Here is a 20,560-nt window from a genome sequence, read left to right on the forward strand (position 1 = left end):
ATGGAAGCTAAAGCCTTGAGATAAAGTCTCAAGGCTTATCTAAGGTTACAAAAACAGTGTGCCACTTCCATAGCTGTTGCTTAGGAGAAGGGAAATAAACCTTCCCCCTCCTTCATCAACAAGTTCCAGAAATAAGGTGGATTTCCCAAACCACATGATCAAAAGAAAGGAAGAGTTTAAGTTGTTTCTCCCTTCAAAAACTGATATTTTAGAGCAGCTAGGTGGCACAGGGAGTAGAGCACTGGCCCTGGAGTCAGGAGGATCTGAGTTCAAATCCAGACTCAGATAGTTAATGATTATTTAGCTATGTCACCTTGGGCAAATCTCTTAATCCCATTGCCTTGCAACCCCCCCCCCCCCCTCCAAATATTATAGAAGAAATCTCTGTTTCAGGTAAAAGGTTGGACTAGATGGTCTATAACTGTGCTTATAACTACTGAACAATATAATTTTTCTCATCTGCTCTTCCCATTTCTTTCTCCAGGTTCCTTTATAAGATTAGAACATTTTTATAATAATAGTCACTTTAGCAGAAATTTATAACCAAAGGATTTATTTTATTTGTTCCAATTACATGTAAAGAAAGTTTTCAACATTTATCTTTTCATAAGCTATTGAGTTTCACATTTTCTGCCTCCCTCCCCCCTCCCTATGAAAAGAAGTAATCTGATATAGGTTATGTATATAAAATAATTAACTAGGTTTCATTTCCATATTAGTCATACCATGAAAGAAAAATCAAAACAAAAGGGAAAAAAATGATGAGAAATAAAAAAATTCTAAAACAAATTTTAAAAAGTGAAAATAAAATCTTTTGATCTGTATTTAGGTTCCCTAGGGTTTTTTTTTTCCTGGATGTGGATGGCATTTTTCATTACATGGCAAAGGATTTAATTTTACAACAAACAATGCTGCCCCCTTGTGGATGATCTCAAAAGATGAAACAGTAGAATTTCAAAAGACCCAGAATTTTAGTGAGGAAGGAACCCTAAGGATCAAATACTCCTACTCTCTAGTTTTAAAAAGAAAGAAACTAAAGCCCAAAGAGGTTGAAGGACTTGGTTGCTTAGCTAGTTGGTAGAATATATATATGAAACCAATGCTACAGGAAATCCTTCAGACTTATAGATCCGTTATTTATCATTTCTAATATCCCTAGGATGCTAAAACTGGAAGAGATCTTAGAGTTAATCTAATTCAAGTGTTCTTAAATCTTTTTTGTACCATGGATTCTCTGGCAAGTCTGGTGAAACCTATGGATTTCATCTCAGAAAAATGGACTTTTTAAATGCAATATAAAGAAATGAAACATATAGAATTGCAAAAGAAAGCAGTGATATTGAAAAATAAGTTTACATAGCTCATGTAGGTTCAACATTCTCCTTTTACAGAAAAGAAAACTAAAGCCCAATGAGGTTAAATTATTTGCCCAGTCAGGTCAAAGTGACTTATGACTCCTTATTCAGTATTCTTTCCATTGAACCAAGGAGTAAATACTGAGATTAACAGTAATATCTAGAGGACTGGAAGAATGGTGGCATCTCTCAAGAAAATAGGCAGGTCTGGTAGAAGATGAGATTTTTGGGAAAAGATGATGAGTTTTGCTTTGGAAATACTGAGTGTAATTGACTATTACAAACAGATCCCTCTGAAGGTAAAGGGAAGAGTTTTAGAGATTAGTTCTATGTGCTTCTGTGAAATGTGGTCCAGCATAGCTCCTATGGGCAAATTGGAAAGAAGAGATATATAATAAATAATATATATGTTATATACATAAATGCTAATATGCATATTGATAGATTAGATAAAAAGAGATTGATAAATCATTCGATCGATACATCAATTGATAGATAGATAGGGCCAATTGGAAAACATTTATCTGCACTCTCTTGGTGTTAAGGTAAAACTATTCCCACTGACTTCTTGTGATAAGTAAATGCTGCCTAATAACACTATGTCTACACAGAGATGATAGAGATTAAAAACCTAGATTTTATTATATTTAAGCTCAGATACAGAACTCAGAAAAAATAACTCTGGACTCCAGTTGGGGTAACAAAGATTATATAATTTCCAATTTCATCAGAGAGACAGAAATTATTTTGGTTTTGTGGCCTTCACCAGAGAGATAGAATCTCACACATTAACTGGAGAAGGAGAAACAAAGTTTTACAGAGATAAATTTAAGGAAATTATTTTCAAGACTAGTCTGGTAAGATATCCTTCAAGGTTATGTTTACAAAGGGCTAATTGGGAGGAGAGATTTATATGCCAAAAGAAATCACAAGGTCAGAGCATATTGGAGTCTATAAATAAACAAATCAAATTACTTTAGGAAGTCTGCCTCCCTTTTGACTTGCAATCAACCAATCAACTAAACATAAGAGGTGTTCCTGAATCCCAAATAATAAAGATTAATGAAAGGAAATTTTAAAATGTTTCTTATAACTTTGGTTTCTTCCCATTTAAGGAGGGACTTGAGTTACCTCAAGCCCTAAGCCAAGGTAAAGACAGAATGGGATGGCAACTATGGGTTGTCAGAAAGAAGGAAAAAAGCTGAGAGTGAGATTCAAATGGAAGTCAAAGAGAGAGAATTCAAGGTTTTGGGGTTTTTTAGGTTTTCTTTTTTGCAAGGCAGTGAGGTTAAGTGGTTTGCCCAAGCCCACACAGCTAGGTAATTATTAAGTGTCTGAGGCAGGATTTGAACTCAAGTATTTCTGACTCCAGGGTGGGTGCTCTATCCACTACACCACCCAGTCCCCCAGAACAACAATTCAAGGAAGAATTTTGCAATGCAAGTCAGGAGACTGAGCAGCTGAGCCCTGAGGTTCAACAATTTGTGGGCCTGAAGCCTGAGACATTTTTACTTTTATTTTCAGTGTCCAAAACCAGACAGTTGGTCTCCGCAAGCAGTGGATGTGTTGAACTACTGGTCATTACTACTCTATCCTGTTAAAAAAAAAAAGGATCAAATTGTAAATAACAGCCTCTTTTTTTCCCCTTCCCTCTCTGACAGAGTACAGTAAGCTCATCCTGTTCTTTATACTTAGTCTTCTAATTTCTGTTTTATTACTTGGGCTTCTTTTTTTATAGATTAAAATCTGAAAGATCTTACAGGTCTTGATATGGGTAATGCTTTATTTGAAATGAGAAGCTACAAAAGAGGGAAATCAGTGAATGTCTGGGATTACAGAAACACTGAAGAAACAGATTCAGGTTTAAATTTGGCTTTAAAGCGTCTGTTTGGGGGCTGAGTCAAATGCAAATAGGTTTGTGGTTTTTGTTTTTATTAATAATTCTTAAAAACTTCCCAATAGTAGATAAAAATTAAGAAACACGAATCTAGGCCATAGATCATATGGGGAGGCAAGAGTGAATAAGTTGAAGTGACTGAAGGAGGCTTAATAAAAGCAGGATGGTAAAAGCGCCTTGTACATAATTTTACTCTTTCTCAGTCTCCTCTTGAAATCAGTTAATGGATTCAATCTCTTCCTGAGTGATCCCTCACCGTGACACTAAGTTCCCCTAAAACACATTACAAAAATCTGGGGGAAGAGGTGATCTACTATGAAATGTCGAATAACCGGGAAGTAATGGCTACTGAATTTGAGTAAAGCTATCACCAGGATATCACCAGGAAAAAGGTGATTCTTCACAAGAAAACACCGAATCCCACTGCAATAATATCACAGGGGCCATAAAACAGTAGAACCTGATTTTTCAACCTCACGTTTTCTGTTTTTAAATGCAGCTTTCATTACATCAAGCAGTCTTTCCTACATTGACTGTAAAACATATGTTTGCAAAAACAGGAAAAAGGTTAACCTCGTATATTACAAAACTTCAATAATTGTTTTAATGTATGCAATAGAAGGCAGGAATGGTTTCATTTTTGTCTGTATTTCCAGCACTGACCACATGCGGTTTGCTTGATGACAGTGTGGTGAAAAGTCGCTCCCGTGATTGGTGAATTCACTCCAGGAAGGATGAAAGTGGGTCGGTGCTTTAGGACTTTGAGCTTCCAAATTCTAAATACGCCCGCTAAATCAGAATGCCGTACTTACACTTGAAGCCCTAGGAGGGTTCAAGCCAAGCTGGAGTCGCTTTAATTCTTTCACAGCCGCTCTGAACAGCAGGAGGCGCCGAGGCGGCCCGGCACACGGAAGCGCGGTCTGGGCGCTGCCACTCCGCCCTCCGCAGCCGTCTTCCTCCTCCCACTCTCCTGCATTTCCGGCTCGCTCGGCGGCGGCGGAGCCTAAAGCCAGCTCTGGAGAGGAAGTGGTACGTCATCACCGGGCGCCAGCGCCGCCTAGTCCTGTTCCGGCAAGGTCGCGGGGGGCCGTTCTCCTGGTGGGTCTCTGAGCCTCTGTTCTAGACGGCGTGGTCGCGATGTCGGGGTTCACGCCCGACGAGAAGCTGCGGCTGGAGCAGCTGCGCACCCTGCGGAGGCAGTGGCTGAAGGACCAGGAGCTGAGCCCCCGGGAGCCCGTGCTGCCCCAGCAGAAGGCCTGGTTTGGCTTCTCGGATAACTTCCTGCAGACCAGCTCCATCTGGAAGAGATTTGTGAGTGACAGTGACCCGGCCCCCCTGAACCCTAGCGCACTCGCACTCCTCCCTGAAAAATAAAGTGGAGCCTAGTGGGGGGGGGTCTTCCAGAGGCCTTGCTCCCGCTCCTCCAAACATCCAACCCAGAAGCGTTTTCTCTTGTCAGTCAGTCAATAAGAGTTTAAGTGCCTGCCATGTCCTAAGTGCTGGAAATACAAAGAAAAGTAGAAGGTGCTGTTTTTGCCCTTCGTTCTCGAAGAGACCATGACATCAGGGAGCTAATGCCGTGACAAGTGCATGAATTGGATTTGAATGAGGAGGGACCTCCAGAGCCAGATATGAAGCAGGTCGATGGGAGTTGGCCCTGGAGACAATCAGAATTCAGTAACTTGCCCAAGACTACACAGCTAGTCAGTATCAAGTGTGTGAGGCAGGATTTGAACCCAGGTCCTCCTGACTCCAGGGCTGGTGCTCTATCCATTGTCATCAGCGTGCAAAACAACTATGCACAAACTACAATAGAGGATAAGTTGGAAAGAACCAACTCAATAGTAGAAGAGTGAAGTCCCCTGCCTCCCTTGTAAAGTCTGCTTTGGTTTCCTCATATGTAAAATGGTAATAATAGAACCCACATTCCACTGATTGTGAGGATAAAATGATATATTTGTAAAGTGCCTTGCAAAACTTAAAGGGATACTAACTACTAAAAAACATTATTATTAAGGTGGATATAGCAATACCTTTGCAGGCTTGTTAGGAAGAAGATATGGTAAAGCAAGCCTAAAGGGCTATATATAAATATAAAGTCATCGTTATAGGCATTAGAAAAGACAGTCTCCCAAAATAGTTTCCTCTGGGCCACTATTCAAAACTGATTATCACATACAGTGGTAAAGACCTTTTTCCTCTGTTCCCTTTTCTTCCCTTAAATGTCTGACTTTTTTTTTCTCCCAAAAAAGACAACCTATTCATTCACTTTTCTGATTTCTGAAAATGTAAAGATCCTTCCTTCCTCCTTTTTTTAAACTATATAGTATGATATGGTTTAGAAAATGCAGTGTCTTTGTTTAATTATGACAGTAGATTAAAAGACAGAACTTTCTCAAACTTCCCTCTAAGATGCACTGTATCTTAGCTAGTAGACCTGACAAGTAAAATTTGAATGCCATTGGTTGAAAGTTTCCATCCTACAGAATAGTCCTTGAACTGTCATTGTGTCCATTGTTATCAAACTTTCAGTGAAAGCCTGACCTTGGGCAAGTTACCAAACTTTGAGTCATAGTTTTGCTAATTTTAATCAGAATTAAAGGAGAAAGTGGACTTAGTTTACAAGATTTCAGAAGTCCCTTTTAGTTTAAAATATCTACAATTTAAGGGCAAAAAGAAGCAATTATCTGATTGAGATAATCTTTATTAGCAGGGTATGCAACCTGGGGGTCTTACTGGCCTTGACCTTTGCCTTGACATTGGACTTCAATTACTTAGGAGGAGAGGGTGCAGCTGATCTTTTTGCAGCTTCTGCCCCATTTATATCAAATTGATTCAAAAGTCAAGATATTGCTATTCCATTGGTCCTCTTCAAGAAAGAAGGATGAACAACTATAACCTCTTATATTTAGCATAGCATAGAAATGCTGGACATAGAATTAAGACAAGAACAAAACTGAGGAAATTATGAGTAAAAAAGAAACAAAGTTATTCTATTTTGCAGATGATAGCTTGATGTACTTTGTTTTGCAAGGCAGTGGGGTTAAGTGGTTTGCCCAAGGCCACACAGCTAGGTAATTATTAAGTGAGGTCATATTTGAACTCAGGTACTTCTGACTACAGGGCTGGTACTCTATCCACACCACCTAGCTACCCCTAGGATGATATACTTAATGAAAACTAAAAATATTAATTCAAATAATAACTTGAGCAGACTTGAAGGATAAAAAATAAATTCATAAAAAAATCATCCACCTTTCTAAATAATGCCATTAAAACCTAACAGGAAGAGATAAGAGAAATTCCATTCAGAATTGCTACAGATTGTATAAAATACTTGGGAGTCTACCTTTCCAGGTAGATACAAGAACTATGTAAAAAGAACTGCAAGGAGCTGTTTGCAAAATAGACATAAATAATTAGAAAAATACTAATTGCTTATAGGTAGGATGAGCCAATATTTTTAAAAAATGATAATACTAGATACAGCCAAATTAATTTACTTATTCAATGTTATACTAATCAAATATCAAAAGATTACTTTATAAACTAGAAAAAATATTAGAATTCATATGAGAAAAAAAGATCACTAATGTTTAGAGAAATAATGAAAAGAAATGTGAGTAAAAAGGGCCTATGCCAGATTTTGTACTATACTGCAAAACAGTTATTATTAAAATAATTTGTTAACAGCTGAGATATGTTGATAAGTGTTGTAGATTAGTAATATGAAACAGAAAATTTAATACTTTAATATTTGATAATCACAAAAATTCTAGCTGTACAGTGTTTGATTAGAAACTGCTGAGAATATTGAAGAGCAGTATTGAAGAAATATGTGACCTAAAAATTAAAGATCCCATTGTAAACAAATTAAAGAAACATGAAATAAATTACCTATCATATCTATAGATAAGAGAAAAATTCATTTAGTCATGAAGGAATAGAGGATCACAGAATAGAGATCATGAAATGAAACATTTAAAAGTTTTTGCACAATCTAAAAATTTAAGAATTTAAGGAAACATCTTTGAAAAAAATCTTTGCAGAAAATTTCTCTCAGAAGACCTGTGACAGATAAAATCTGAAAGGAAACAAAGGTTCAAGCTTCTGAGGATTTTGATTAAGCAATAAATGCCTATTGCATAACAAATCAGTACCAGACTTCCAAGACATGGCACTGGACCCTAAATATGGATGGGAAGACAGATGTTTATACATTAAAAGAAAATAATAGGATGTAAAGCAAGATACAAGTTTGTTATCTGATTTCTTTTGGAAGAAAGATTAGGGCCTTCCCAAGGTGGGGGAGGGGGGGAATTACAAACCAAAATGCCCAGAATTCAGAAAGAGGTGTCTCATCCCCCCTCCCCCCCAATCAAAGGATCAAGGAGACAGCTTATTAACCAGAGCTGGGCCAGTTTTCAAATTGCTTGAGATGTATAGTTATAAGAATACTATGCATCAATCTTCAGACTTGATTGCGTTTCTGACCTGCATTACTTAGGTTTTTTATTTTAAGGGTGGCTCAAAAAGGGAGAAAATCCAGTCATATGTAAAAAACGCCCCAAATCACTATTAATTAGAAAACTGCAAATTAAAACAACTCTGAGATTCTACCTCATGCCCATCAGAGTAACAAAAATAAAAAAGGAAAATAATCAATGTTGAAAACCTTTGGATCTGCTAATTGGTACAACTATTATAGAAAACAATCTGGAATTTTACAAAGTTGGTAAGTTTTTTCCTAAGTAAACTCAGCTGTGCCACTGCCAGGCCTATATTCAATAAAGGTCAATTAACATTTAGAAAAAGTTTTTATTTTAAAAATAGTGCCTTTTTTTGAGGTGGTAAAGAACTGTTCATTAAGGCTATGTCCATTGATGAATGTGCATCGTGTCCATCATAAATGAAATAGAATAAACATGTATGGTACTAATGTGTACCAGGCAGTCTAAGTTTACCTACAATGTGCCTAGCACTTACATATCTCATTTGATCCTCATGACCCTTTTTGAAGGTGCTGCTGTTATCCTCATTTTACAGTTGAAGAACCTGACAAAGTAGTAACTTGTCCCAAGGAACATAGATAGCAAGTCTCGAACTCACTGTTTCCTCACTCAATGCCCAGTACAGTTAACTACACTACCCGCTGTCTTACATAACTTGAGTTAGGTAGTGGGCAGATTTAGTGGGCAGCAAACATGGGAATCTAAATGAATACTCATACCTTTGGGATTGGAAATTGATAGCTTCATGGGTTAGCAACCTAGAGATTACTATTGAACAAAACTTTTCCATGATTTTTGCATAAAATCTAAGATTTTTATCAAAATTATGTAGTAAAAGATACCTGTTTAGATCACATTTCTTTAAAAGTCTTACTCTGTTATTCTTATAAAATGCTCTTTGCTTGCTTTGGTAATGTGTGTTATTCTTCCTTCCAGGACCTGCTGTTCTTGCCCTTAGTAGTAGAAATCTTAGGTCAGGGTTTTTGAAAAAAAACTATAGAAACATCTTATAGAGGTTCAGAAAAATACATAGCCTAAATGTAGTTAGATAGTTGTATTATACTAAGTCCTGTTGGTATGTGTGCTCCAAACACTTCTTTTTTTTATTTTCAGGCTTTTAAGACACTCCGAAATGGAATGTTCCTTTTTACCAATTTAATTTTACCAGCCTGGATTGTTCACTATTATGTCAAATACCATGTTCAAGTGAGTATTTGAAGTAAATATTGTTTGGGGTTATGTGTTTATATTGTAAAATAATGGAAAACTAGTTGCTATCTGGGTTTTACTTTGCATTTTCCAACTTAAAAATGGAAGTGTCAGTCTTTCATTTGAATTTGCTTATTTGGAATGCATTTTATAAAAAAAGTAATGTGGAGGGTGTGGGTGTAGGACAGGTTGGGGGAGAGTTCCAAAAGCAACCCATGAAATGAAAGGGGTCTGGCAACATGAGGAAAATGAATTAAGCAATTAGCATGTATTAAAGCACAATTATCTATCTGGGTATTGGAGTTAAAAGCAAAAAAGGAAAACAGTTCTCTCAAGAAGCTTGCCTTCTGCTGAAGAAATGCAATATTTTCATGGGTAAGTAAAGACAGAAGATTTACAAAATGAACCCAGAATTATCTGGAGGCCAGGGCCAGGAAGCCAGGGTAGCTGAACAGTCAAGTTCATATTGGGGAGCTGCCAGTAGATATTTGGAGCTGAAACAGAGCATGAAAAAGGTAATGCTAAATTGTTCTGGAGTTGTGTGCTGGAGCCAGAGTGTGAATTTTAGAGAATAGTGACATGGTCAGCCTGCCCCAAACTACCCTGTTTCTGATTGGGGTGCCACCATTCTTCCAGTCACCCATGTTCCACAACCAAGATTTCCCTTTAATTCCAGTCTTGTTTATCTTTCTGAGCCTATCACTTAACAAATTGTGTTGATTGTACTATAAATTACAGTGGTTGATCTGCCATAATGGAATTTTACATACTAAAGGGTTTCCTACTTTCTCTTTGTGATTGTTCTTGACTTCTTGGTTTTTGTGGAATACTTGGTAAGTGATTGTCTAATGAACAAGCCTAGAAGATTTTTCCTAATCTTTTTTGTGTGGTCAACAGGATCCATCTTTTTTTCCTCTTCCAGAGTATATTCCAAGGGCTCTATCCCAGGCCTTTCTCAGTGATAATCCCAGCTGATCCAGGGGTTCAGCTACTAACTTTGTCCACAAAGCCACATTTCTTTTCTTCAAAAGTTCATACTTTTCATTTTTCTTCTTTGTTGCTTAAGCTTTTAGGCATTTATTTATAAACATTTTAGGTCATGTGTTTTACTTCTGGTTCCTTTCTTGAATTTTGTTCTTCTATGAACCTCCAGTTGTCTCAACCAATATTCTTCATTCATGGAGTTGCTGTTTCTATGTTATCTAAGGTGTGGCCATACAACAACAATTTTCTCCCTCAGCCATCTTTTTTTTAAGTTTTAAGTCCCTTTGCTTAGATTTAATATTTTATTTATTTTTCCACTACATGTGAAAGTAGTTTTCAGCAGTCTTTTTTTGTATGACTTTGATTTTCACATCTTTCTCCTTTCCCTTCCTGACAGAAAGTAGCCTAATAAAAGTTATACATATGTAATCATGCTAAACATAGATCCATATTAATCATGTTGTGAAAAAGAATCAAAACAGGAGAAAAAACATTAGAGAGGAAAAAAGAAACATGACAACTTTTATCAATGATATTTTCCAACACAAGTCTTTTAGAATTTTCTTTGATTATTGTACTGCTTAAATGAACAAGTCCATCATAGTTGATCATCACTTAATGTTGCTGTTGGTGTGTACAATGTTCTTCTAGTTCTGCTCACTTCACTCAGTGTCAGTTCATGCAAGTCTTTCCAGGCTATTCTGAAGTCCCATCCCTCATGATTTCTTATAGAATAGTGTTCCATCACATTGATGTATCACAATTTATTCAGCTATTCCCCAATTGATGGGCATCCCCTCCATTTCCAATTCTTTGCCATTCCAAAAAGAGCTGCTATATTTTTATATATGTGCGGGGGGGGGGGGGGGTTACCCTTTTCTATGGTCTGTGAGATTGTACATAGTTTTATTGCCCTCTGGGTGTAATTCCAAATTGCTCTTCATATAAATTGAATCAGTTCACAACTACATCAAAAATGCATTTATAATGTCCCAGTTTTCCCCACATCCCCTCCAACATAAATCACAAAATCCCATTCTTTTCTATTGTATTGGTTACCATGCAGATTGTTGTTCTTCTCTTTATTCCTTGACCTTTACTGGGCAGTAGTAAAATACACAATTTGGGCCATTGTACTCTGAAGAAGGAAATGGCAATAAGTGTTTTGGGGTTTGGGTTTTTTTAGGTTTTTGCAAGGCAAATGGGGTTAAGTAGCTTGCCCAAGGCCACACAGCTAGGTAATTATTAAGTGTCTGAGACCGGATTTGAACCCAGGTACTCCTGACTCTAGGGCCAGTGCTTTATCCACTGCGCCACCTAGCCGCCCCACCATTATACTCTGTAGTTTCTTATTCAAGATTTTAGAATTTGGACTAATAGTTTTATTTCTTAGATTTGTGTACATATGAATCAGAAAGTGATTAATAGTTATCCATTTTGAGGGTTTTGTTTTCTTTAGTAATAAAATAGAGCTATAATAAAATAGAACTATAAAGAAGCTTTTACTTCTCCCTCAAAACATCTAGTTTTCCCTCTTAAGGAAAATCCTGTTTTTTAGTTCCAGTGTACACTGATGCTTTTCTTTCCTGTCTTTAAGCCTCTTGACAAGGGCAAATTTCCCCTCCTCCATATCAGATCCCTTGTTTTTTGTTGAATTTCTTCCATTTTTTTTAAAAAAGTAATAATTTTGTTCAAGTATGTTCGAAAATTCCTTCTCCCAGAGAAAGTATTCATTTGAAACATAATAGTCACTTTCTATAGCTGAATAACAAACACCATGCACTCAAAGCATATCATTTCAAAATTCTTCTTGATTTCAATTTTTAAGCTTTGCTTTTGAACTCCTATGTGTAGTTCAAAACATGCTTTAAGCACCTGAACTGTAGTTTACAGCCTATCAACTCTTAATAATTTAACAGCCACAAGCAATTTATTTGTCTCAAATCCATAACCACTCTTTACCTTCTCTTTCCTTTCTTTTACCAACTTGCCTCCTTAATCCTATGAAATTGCTCTCTACGCCATTTTGTTTCATATATCTTTACCTTCTCTTTGAATATTTGTCTTCGTTTTTGCTCCTTTTTTTTTAAATGGACAAAACAAGTTAATTTATTAACATGATACTCCATTTGTTGTGTGACTAGGTAGCATGTAGATAGAACCTGAATTCTGTATCATGGATGTGCACTTTGACTGGAAAAGGGAGGGTTGGGAGATGGAACACAAGCATTAGTGCCTTCTATGGGCCAGGCCCTGTCCTAAGCCCCTTACAATCATTATCTCATTTGAGCCTCACAACAACTGTGGGAGGGAGGTGATCTTACTATTCCCATTTTACAGATGAATAAAATAAGGGAGAAGGGTTCAATGACTTGCCTAGGAGCAAAAAAAGTACTTTACATAAAACCTGTATCTGTTGTATTATCTGACATGGAATGAACAAAGAATTGATTCTTTGAGGCTATAGTATTCCCAGAAATAATTTACTTAAATCACACAATCTGTAAAAACTGGTGACCCTCTTTCAATCTTGATTTATAGAATTTGGATTTTACTTAATTTCTCTAAAATGTTTTCAACAACCAAATGTTTTTCTTTATCCTTTTCCAACTGTTCTTTTTTCCCCATAACTTTCATCTCCTAAGTAGCCAGAAGTAGAAACTGATTTTGTAAATGATTTTTAAAAAAGACCTATAAAGATATGTCACTTTTCCAAAGTCACATTGTTAATAAATGGTTTGGTTAGGAGTAGATTCCAAGTTTTCTGATTCATACAGTGTTCTTAAAGATGCCTGGATTTTGTAGCTTCTAAACCTGTGGTTCTTAAAGGATGTGTCACAATATAATAATGTCCCAGTTCACAAAATATGCTGTAAAATGTTAAATTTTGTTATTACAGATAAAATTTATAGTTTTACTTAATATAAATGTTACTACCCCATATGTCCCATATCATTTTTTCTCTCTTAACTTCTTTCCTTTCTCCTTACCACCTCCTAATTTTTTGTAATTAACCAAACACAAGTATGGTAAAAAAAAAAAGTTGCACAATAAACAATACTATATAATTATTACCCATATGTACTTGCCTCAGAACACATCAGAACTCAAATTCACAAAAACACAACAAAAATACTTTTTTTTATTAAAGGGAAACTGCATATGCATGTCTTAATTCTGTACAGCAAAGAATACTATCCTATTTGAGAACCAACTGAGACCCAGTGATAAATCTACAAAAAAATAACCATTTTAAGTGTATTATTTTGGGGCACCTGTGTTAAAAGAATAAGTTGTAAATCCTGTATTATGTCTCTATTTTGTATAAGTAATACCATAATTTAGGATGATTTAGGCAATCTTTTAGTTCCAATTACTTCCATTCAAGAAAACAAAGGTCTTATCAATTGAATGAGTCAGTCTCAGGTTCTCTATATGTATGAAGATGGTGAATGAATGGTAGTGAAGTGGTTATTTTTTCCAGAGCTTTATGCAGATGATCTCTCAGTATTCTTTTTTTAATTTCATTTTTCCCCAGTTACATGCAAAGGTATTGTTCAGCATTCATCCTTTTTCAAGCTTTTGAGTTCTACCACCCTCCCTTCCCCCCCCCCTCCACAGAGCATCAAATAATCTGATATAGCTTGTAAATGTGTACAAATCCTGTTTAACATATTGGTCCAAGTTGTGAAAGTATTAAAACTAAGGGGGAAAAATCATGAGAAAGAATGAAACAACATAAAAGAAGTTTTAAAAAGTGAACATAAGTTCATACAAGTCTTTCCAGGCTTTTCTGAAGTCTTCTTGCTCAGGATTTCTTTTCTTTTTTCCTTCCCTTCCCTATAACAGTCTTGTTGTAAAAATAAATATAATCCCCCTTCCCCTTACAGAGATAGAGAAACTTCAAGGAGAATAAAGTGAGAGGAAAAAGTGTATTTCAGTCTATTCATATACCATTGGCTCTGTCTCTGGGATGGGTTGCATTCTTTATCATAAGTCCATCAGAGAAGTTGCTTTGATATTTTTTCCCCACTGTAGCTATTGCTAGCTGTATTTCCCTCCATGCTATTCCTCTTACCCCATTTATTCTATTCTCTCTTCTTTCACCCTGTCCCTCCTTTAAAAAAAAGTGTTATATCTGACTACCCTCTCTCACAATCAGCCCTCTCCTCTGTCACCTACAATCCCTCCTCCCCTCCCCCATCCCTTTTCTCTCCTTTTTTCCTCTGGTGTAAGATTTTTTTAACCTATTGAGTGTGTATGTTATTTCCTCTCTGAGCCACTTCCAATGAGATTGAAGGCTCACTCATCCTCTTTCCCCCCCCCATCCTCCTTCCACTCCATGGCAAAGGCTTTTTCTTGACTCTTATGTGAAATATCTTGGCTCTTTCTCCCAATACATTCCATTCTCACCTATTAACTCCATCTTTATAATGTTATACCTTCATATTCAGTTCCCTCCTGATTTTCTATTTTTTAAGGTTTTTGCAAGGCAAATGGGGTTAAGTGGCTTGCCCAAAGCCACACAGCTAGGTAATTATTAAGTGCCTGAGACTGGATTTGAACCCAGGTACTCCTGACTCCAGGGCCAGTGCTTTATCCACTGTGCCACTGAGCCGCCCCTCCCTCCTGATTTCTAGTAGAAAAATAGTCTTCATAACTTTCATATACCATAACTTGTTCAGCCATTCCCCAATCGATGGGTATCCCTTAAATTTCTAATTCTTTACTACTACCAAAAGAGCTGCTTTAAATAGTTTTGAACACGTGGGTCTTTTCCCCTTTTTTTATGATCTCTTTGGGATACAGACCTAGTAGTGGTATTGATAGATTAAAAGGTATGCACAGTTTGATTGCCTTTTGGGCATAGTTCCAAATGCTTTCCAGAAGGGTTGGATCAGTTCACAACTACACCAACAAGTACACTGTTGTCCCAGTTTTCCCACATCCCTATTTCCTTTTTTTGTCATTTTAACTAATCTGATAGGTGTGAGCTGGTACAAGTTGCTTTAATTTTATTTTTAAAAAATTTTTATTTAAGGCAGAAAGGTTAAGTGACTTGGCCAAGGTCACACAGCTAGATAATTATTATGTGTCCAAGACCAGATTTGAGCTCAAGTCCTCCTGATTTCAAGGCCAGTGCTCTATCCACTGTGCCACTAGATGCCCTGTTGCTTTAATTTTCATTTCTCTAATCAATAGTGATTTGGAGCATTTTTTCATATGATTGTAGATAACCTTTTTTAAAATTTCTTTAATTTCATATCCTTTGATCTTATCAATTGGCTAATGTCATATTCTTATAAATTTGACTCAATCCTCTATATATAATTTCAGAAATGAGTCCTTTATCAGAAACACTAGCTGTGAAAAATTTTTCCCCAGCTTTCTCCTTATATTCTTGCATTAGTTTAATTTGTGCAAAAGTTTTTTAATGTAGTCAAAAGTCTTTTTTTTTTTTTTAGGTTTTTGTAAGGCAAATGGGCTTAAGTGGCTTGCCCAAGTCCACACAGCTAGGTAATTATTAAGTGTCTGAGACCGGATTTGAACCCAGGTACTCCTGATTCCAGGGCCGGTGCTTTATCCACTGCACCACCTAGCCGCCCCGAAAGTCATTTTTCAATTTACAATATTATCTATCTTGTTTCCTCCCCTCTATTTACCGATTTTCCCAGCTTTTGTCAAATAATAAACTCTTTTCCCAGAAGCTAGTCTTTGGGTTTATCAAATAGTATATTACCATAGTCGTTTATTACTATTTCTTTTGTATCTACCTAATTTATTTCACTGATCCACTTCTCTATTTCTTAACCAATACCAGTTTTGATGGCTGCTGTTTACAATATAGATTTTAACTTGTGAAGAGCTATTTATGTTTTTAAGTGCTGTAACAAATAATTTAAACAATTGGACAGGTATGTATACTTAATAAGTGTTTGACAATATTACAGTTTTAGAAGTATAAAAATAAACCAACATAACTTCATTTTTGTTGCAGACAAAACCATATGGCATCGTTGAAAAGAAACCCAAAATATTTCCAGTAAGTCTTTTCAACTTATTTTTTTCTTTTTTATTTCATATTGCCTCTACTGTCATTTAATAAGTTTAATTTATATATTGTAAAAGTAAAGGTAGAAAATAGAAGCACTGTTTGGTAGCAGTAGTTCAAGTGGGCAATCTGAATGGAAAAGGTAACTTGCTATGTGACCATGAACAGTATTAAGTTTGTTTTGGAGAATTTAAGGTCCCTGTAATTTGTCACTGGCAATTAATTACCTCTCTGCAGGGGTAGGGATAGCATGCTACCATCATTTAACCTACCCAGATGTTCACTGGGCACAATGTCCAAAAGATGCAGGTATCTTTGACCCAATTCCCAAGATCACCTAGAGTAGCTTGAATTTATCTTCTTCATTAGGATGGTTAGCCTAAACTGATGTAACACAGTGTCTCCAGTTCTAATCCCTAGATCAGTCCTAGTAATCTGCTTGTCATTTCTTCTTCTTAATGGCTATAGACCCCATTTTCAAATTTTGACATATAATATAGCATTACAGTATAACTTTTTTTTAGATTCATAAAATTTGTTCCTCAGTTCTACTGGCAAAGCAGAACATAAGTGCTTGTGGCTCCAATCAGACTGAAACAGTTTTTAAGAGGATTCTCCCAATGGACTGTCTGTCATTGTAGGATTAGCCTAACTGAATGATGAAAATGTTAGCCCTGCATGGTCAGCCATCAAATAATGAGGTTTTTCTGGTCACAGAAACTCATTAGATATCTAAAATGTCATAGTCAATGGTAGAAAGATGAAATCTCAGCTCCCTGGAGTATTGAATTATGTACCCATAAAAGCAAAGTTAGTATTCAATCAGTAGACAATTATGTGCATTACAGATTAGCCTTCCTAAAACATTACTTTTAGTAAAATAATAAACTCAATTATGTAAAACTTGTAAACTCACAAAATGCTTCCCTCCCCCCCAACTCTTTGTGGTAGATAATGTAAATATCTCCATTTGTACAAGTAAGCAAACTGACTTTAGTTAAGTGATTTGCCCAAGGTGCTAGTAAACACCAGAACTAGGATTCAAACTAAGATCTTCTGACTCCCAAGTTAAGTCCTCTTTCCACTGAACTATGTTGCCACCCTTCTATTCCTTTATTTCAGAGGTTTTCTGTAGACATAAGCCTTTTTAAATGTTCTTCATACTTTATCCCTCTGCCTTTTTGAATTGTGGAGTTGAAACTAAACCAAAGAAGGGTCTCTTGGGCAGCTAGGTGGAACAATGGATAGAGCACCAGCCCTGGAGTCAGGAGAACTTGAGTTCAAATCCAGCCTCAGACACTAAATAATTACCTGTGTCACTTAACCCATTGCCTTGCAAAAACTAAAAGAAAAAAAAGAAGGGTCTCTGGTTGCCTAATTTGAAACTGAGAAGACTAGAATGTTGCAATGCAAAAATAAGCAGACATTTAGCATCTTTTTACTTGTTGAGTGTAACAACTGCTGAATATTTTCCTTGAATATGTAATACCAGCTTAAATTTCTGAAACCATAGACTGGAGTCTCATGTTCTCTCAACACATGAAAGTGATTTAAATACAATGGAATTTCAGGTGTATATCACCTTCCCATCCTCAAATTTATGATCTTATGATCCCATGACCAACTCACCTCTGCATTTCAGGACTAAAATTCTATAAAATACCTGCTAGTTTGAAATTTTTTTCTTTCAAATACCATAAAAATTTCAATAAATATCTTGCTTTATACACTTTGTATATTTGTAAGTAAATGCAACTGGGTAAACTCTTATGATTTTTTTTTTTTGATAGGGTGATAAAATTCTGGAGACTGGAGAAGTGGTTCCACCAATGAAAGTCTGTGATATACATGATTATCATTAAAAATGTTATTTAAAATTCCAAAAGTTTGTGAATATCTTGTTTCTGTACCAGTATATCTACTGAAAATATTTTCTGTATAAGTAATAAAGTTTACTCTTCAAAAAAATTGCCTTCCTACCTATCCTTACTATATAGATAATATTACAGCACCTAGGGCCTAGGTCTTTTTGAATTACGGAGTAGAAGCTAAATCAGAGAAAAATTAGTTTTGATGCCCCATTTGAAATTGGGAAGACTGGAATATTGCAAAACAAAAATAACCAGATAAAAAAATCTTTTTACTTATTGGGTTAACAGCTGTTGAATATTTTCCTGGAAGACCCAATACCTTGCTTAAATTTTTAATAGCACAGACTGGAGTGTCAGGTTCTGTAACATCTTAAGATGATTTAAGCAGAATGGAATTACAGAATTCATCTGGGGAGAGTGGTCCTGAGAAAAATGTTGGTGTGTCCTATCGGGTCCCTCTTCCCTTCCTCCCCACCCCCACGAAAACAGTATTTCATTATAGGTTTTATTAAGCTGATTAATGCACTACACAAGGTGCCCCATAAGGATGATATAAAATCCCAGTCATATTCCTTCAGTTCTAGAGCTTGAATATGTGCGGATACTTCTTCTCCAGCTCCAACTTTGATCTCACCGCGCACGCGTAGATCACGAAACCCCAGGAGAGCAAAACGATGGCCAGAAGCAACTGCACCAGGGAGAGAGAAGGGAGAGTTACCGGGGGCGGCCTTCCGAGAAGGGGCAGGATGGAGTGGAGTGGCGCTGGGGCCCCAGGCTGGGAGGGGGCGGCTTCACCTGGGACTTCCTGCCTATTAAACTGCATCTGGTTCAAAAAAGAAAAAAAGGTGGCTGGAGAGGGGAACCGTACCCCACCCTGGTGCCCAAGCAAGAAGAGAAAATGAAGCGCCGGGAGCAAAAGACAAGCGAGGAAGAAAGCCCGTCTGCTCACGGAGTTACCTGTTAAAGGCGTCCTTTTTGTCCCGAACTTACCACTGAATAAACAAAGTTCAAAGTGCGACGGCTAACGGGCTCCATTCCGAGCTTGGAGCGACCACGGACGAAGCGGGGTTCAAGGCCAAGCCTACCAAGCTCCCCTTTGGGAAGATCCCTTCCTGGCGGCAGCCATCTTCATTTCGGGCAAAGAACGCCTCCGTCCTCTAGCTATTCAGTTCCTTCCGCCCGGAGGTAACGTCAGCACGCAGTCGCGGGATCCCCTCCTGGCGGCAGCCATCTTGATTTCGGGCAAAGAACGCCTCCGTCCTCTAGCTATTCAGTTCCTTCCGCCCGGAGGTAACGTCAGCACGCAGTCGCGGGATCCCCTCCTGGCGGCAGCCATCTTGATTTCGGGCAAAGAACGCCTACGTCCTCTAGCTATTCAGTTCCTTCCGCCCGGAGGTAACGTCAGCACGCAGTCGCGGGATCCCCTCCTGGCGGCAGCCATCTTGATTTCGGGCAAAGAACGCCTCCGTCCTCTAGCTATTCACTTCCTTCCGCCCGGAGGTAACGTCGGCACGCAGTCGCGGGATCGGAGGCTGTCAGCTGATGCTAGAGGCTTCCTTTTCCCTGCCAGGGAGAGAGAAGAGGAAGATGGCTAAAGGGGAAACGCGGACTGACGGGCCTGCGTCAAACCAGGCGTCGATGTGCGCCATCTGATGAGAAACTCTCCCATCTGCCCTTAGGTTTTCTTTCAGGAGGAAATTGGAACCCACAAAGTGTTTGCCCGGGACGATGCATTTTAAAAAAAGGGTTTTTTTTTCATTTTTTTAAATAAAGGTTTATTTTCCCTTGTAACATAAAGCATGCACCCCTTTTATAATGATGAAACCTCATTTTATTTCTGTATGAAACAAGTGATTGAACTTTTTTTTGTTATACATGCCCATATTCTGTAGATGCTAGTTTTTCTGCTACATGCACTAAGTTTTATCAATGAAACTCATTTTCAATATATTTTCTTACTTAATTTGGGGTTGGAATGAGGAGGAGATAGTAGCTGCTACCTGTTTCCTCGTGGTAATATTATGAAAGTTAACAGAGGAGGACTTCATTTTTGACTTGTATCTTAAGCTTAGCAGATTTCATGGTTCAAAAGGATACTTGTTAAATGCTTATTGCATTGTACTGTCTTTTCAATTACTTTCACGTTGAGCACTTACTGTATACCTAATTGGGCGAAAAAATTTAACAAATGTAATATAGAAGCCTTCGATCCAGTGTATATTGCTACTTCTACTACCTACTCAGATCACAGGATTTCGAGTCAAAAGAAGGATCTTGTGACCTTCCGTTGCTTGCTCTACCTCTACAAAGTTCATTTTTATCATGTAATATGGGCTAACTTTTGTGCTTAGGATCTCAACAGTTCAGTAAAATATTTAATTCTTATTCAGTCTGTCTGACTCTGTGATCCTTGAGATTTTCTTGGCTAAGATCTGTCACTTCCCTTTCCAATTTATTTTACATTTGAAGAAACTGAGGTAAATAGGGTTAAGTGACCTGCCCAAGGCCACACAATTATTAAATGTTTGAGGCCAGATGACAGGAAGATGACTTCCTTACTCCAGGGCAAACACTCTATCCACTGTACATCTTATTTTTAAAGGAAATTTATTCATATATTTTTACATGCTTTTAGGTCTCTTCTTTTAGGTCTACTCTTCATATTCAGCAACAATCCCTTC

At 37.2% G+C, this 20,560-nt stretch overlaps 2 protein-coding genes across 2 annotated transcripts; one reads left to right on the forward strand and one right to left on the reverse strand.

Moving 5' to 3' along the window:
- Nucleotides 1-4,283: 4,283 nt before the first annotated feature.
- Nucleotides 4,284-17,972, forward strand: NDUFB6 (NADH:ubiquinone oxidoreductase subunit B6). The gene is made up of 4 exons (XM_074207218.1): nt 4,284-4,563; nt 8,877-8,969; nt 15,955-15,999; nt 17,799-17,972. The coding sequence occupies exons 1-4, from the start codon at nt 4,390-4,392 to the stop codon at nt 17,868-17,870; spliced, it is 384 nt and encodes a 127-aa protein (XP_074063319.1). The 5' UTR covers nt 4,284-4,389; the 3' UTR covers nt 17,871-17,972.
- Nucleotides 17,973-18,370: 398 nt separating this feature from the next.
- Nucleotides 18,371-19,400, reverse strand: SMIM27 (small integral membrane protein 27). Its single transcript, XM_074207219.1, has 2 exons — nt 18,870-19,400; nt 18,371-18,567 (listed from the first exon to the last, which is right to left on the reverse strand). Exons 1-2 carry the CDS (start codon nt 18,912-18,914, stop codon nt 18,460-18,462), a joined length of 153 nt encoding a protein of 50 aa, XP_074063320.1. The 5' UTR covers nt 18,915-19,400; the 3' UTR covers nt 18,371-18,459.
- Nucleotides 19,401-20,560: the final 1,160 nt, after the last annotated feature.

The sequence above is a fragment of the Macrotis lagotis genome, chromosome X (genome assembly GCF_037893015.1).
Source record: "Macrotis lagotis isolate mMagLag1 chromosome X, bilby.v1.9.chrom.fasta, whole genome shotgun sequence".
Lineage (NCBI taxonomy): Eukaryota > Metazoa > Chordata > Mammalia > Peramelemorphia > Peramelidae > Macrotis > Macrotis lagotis.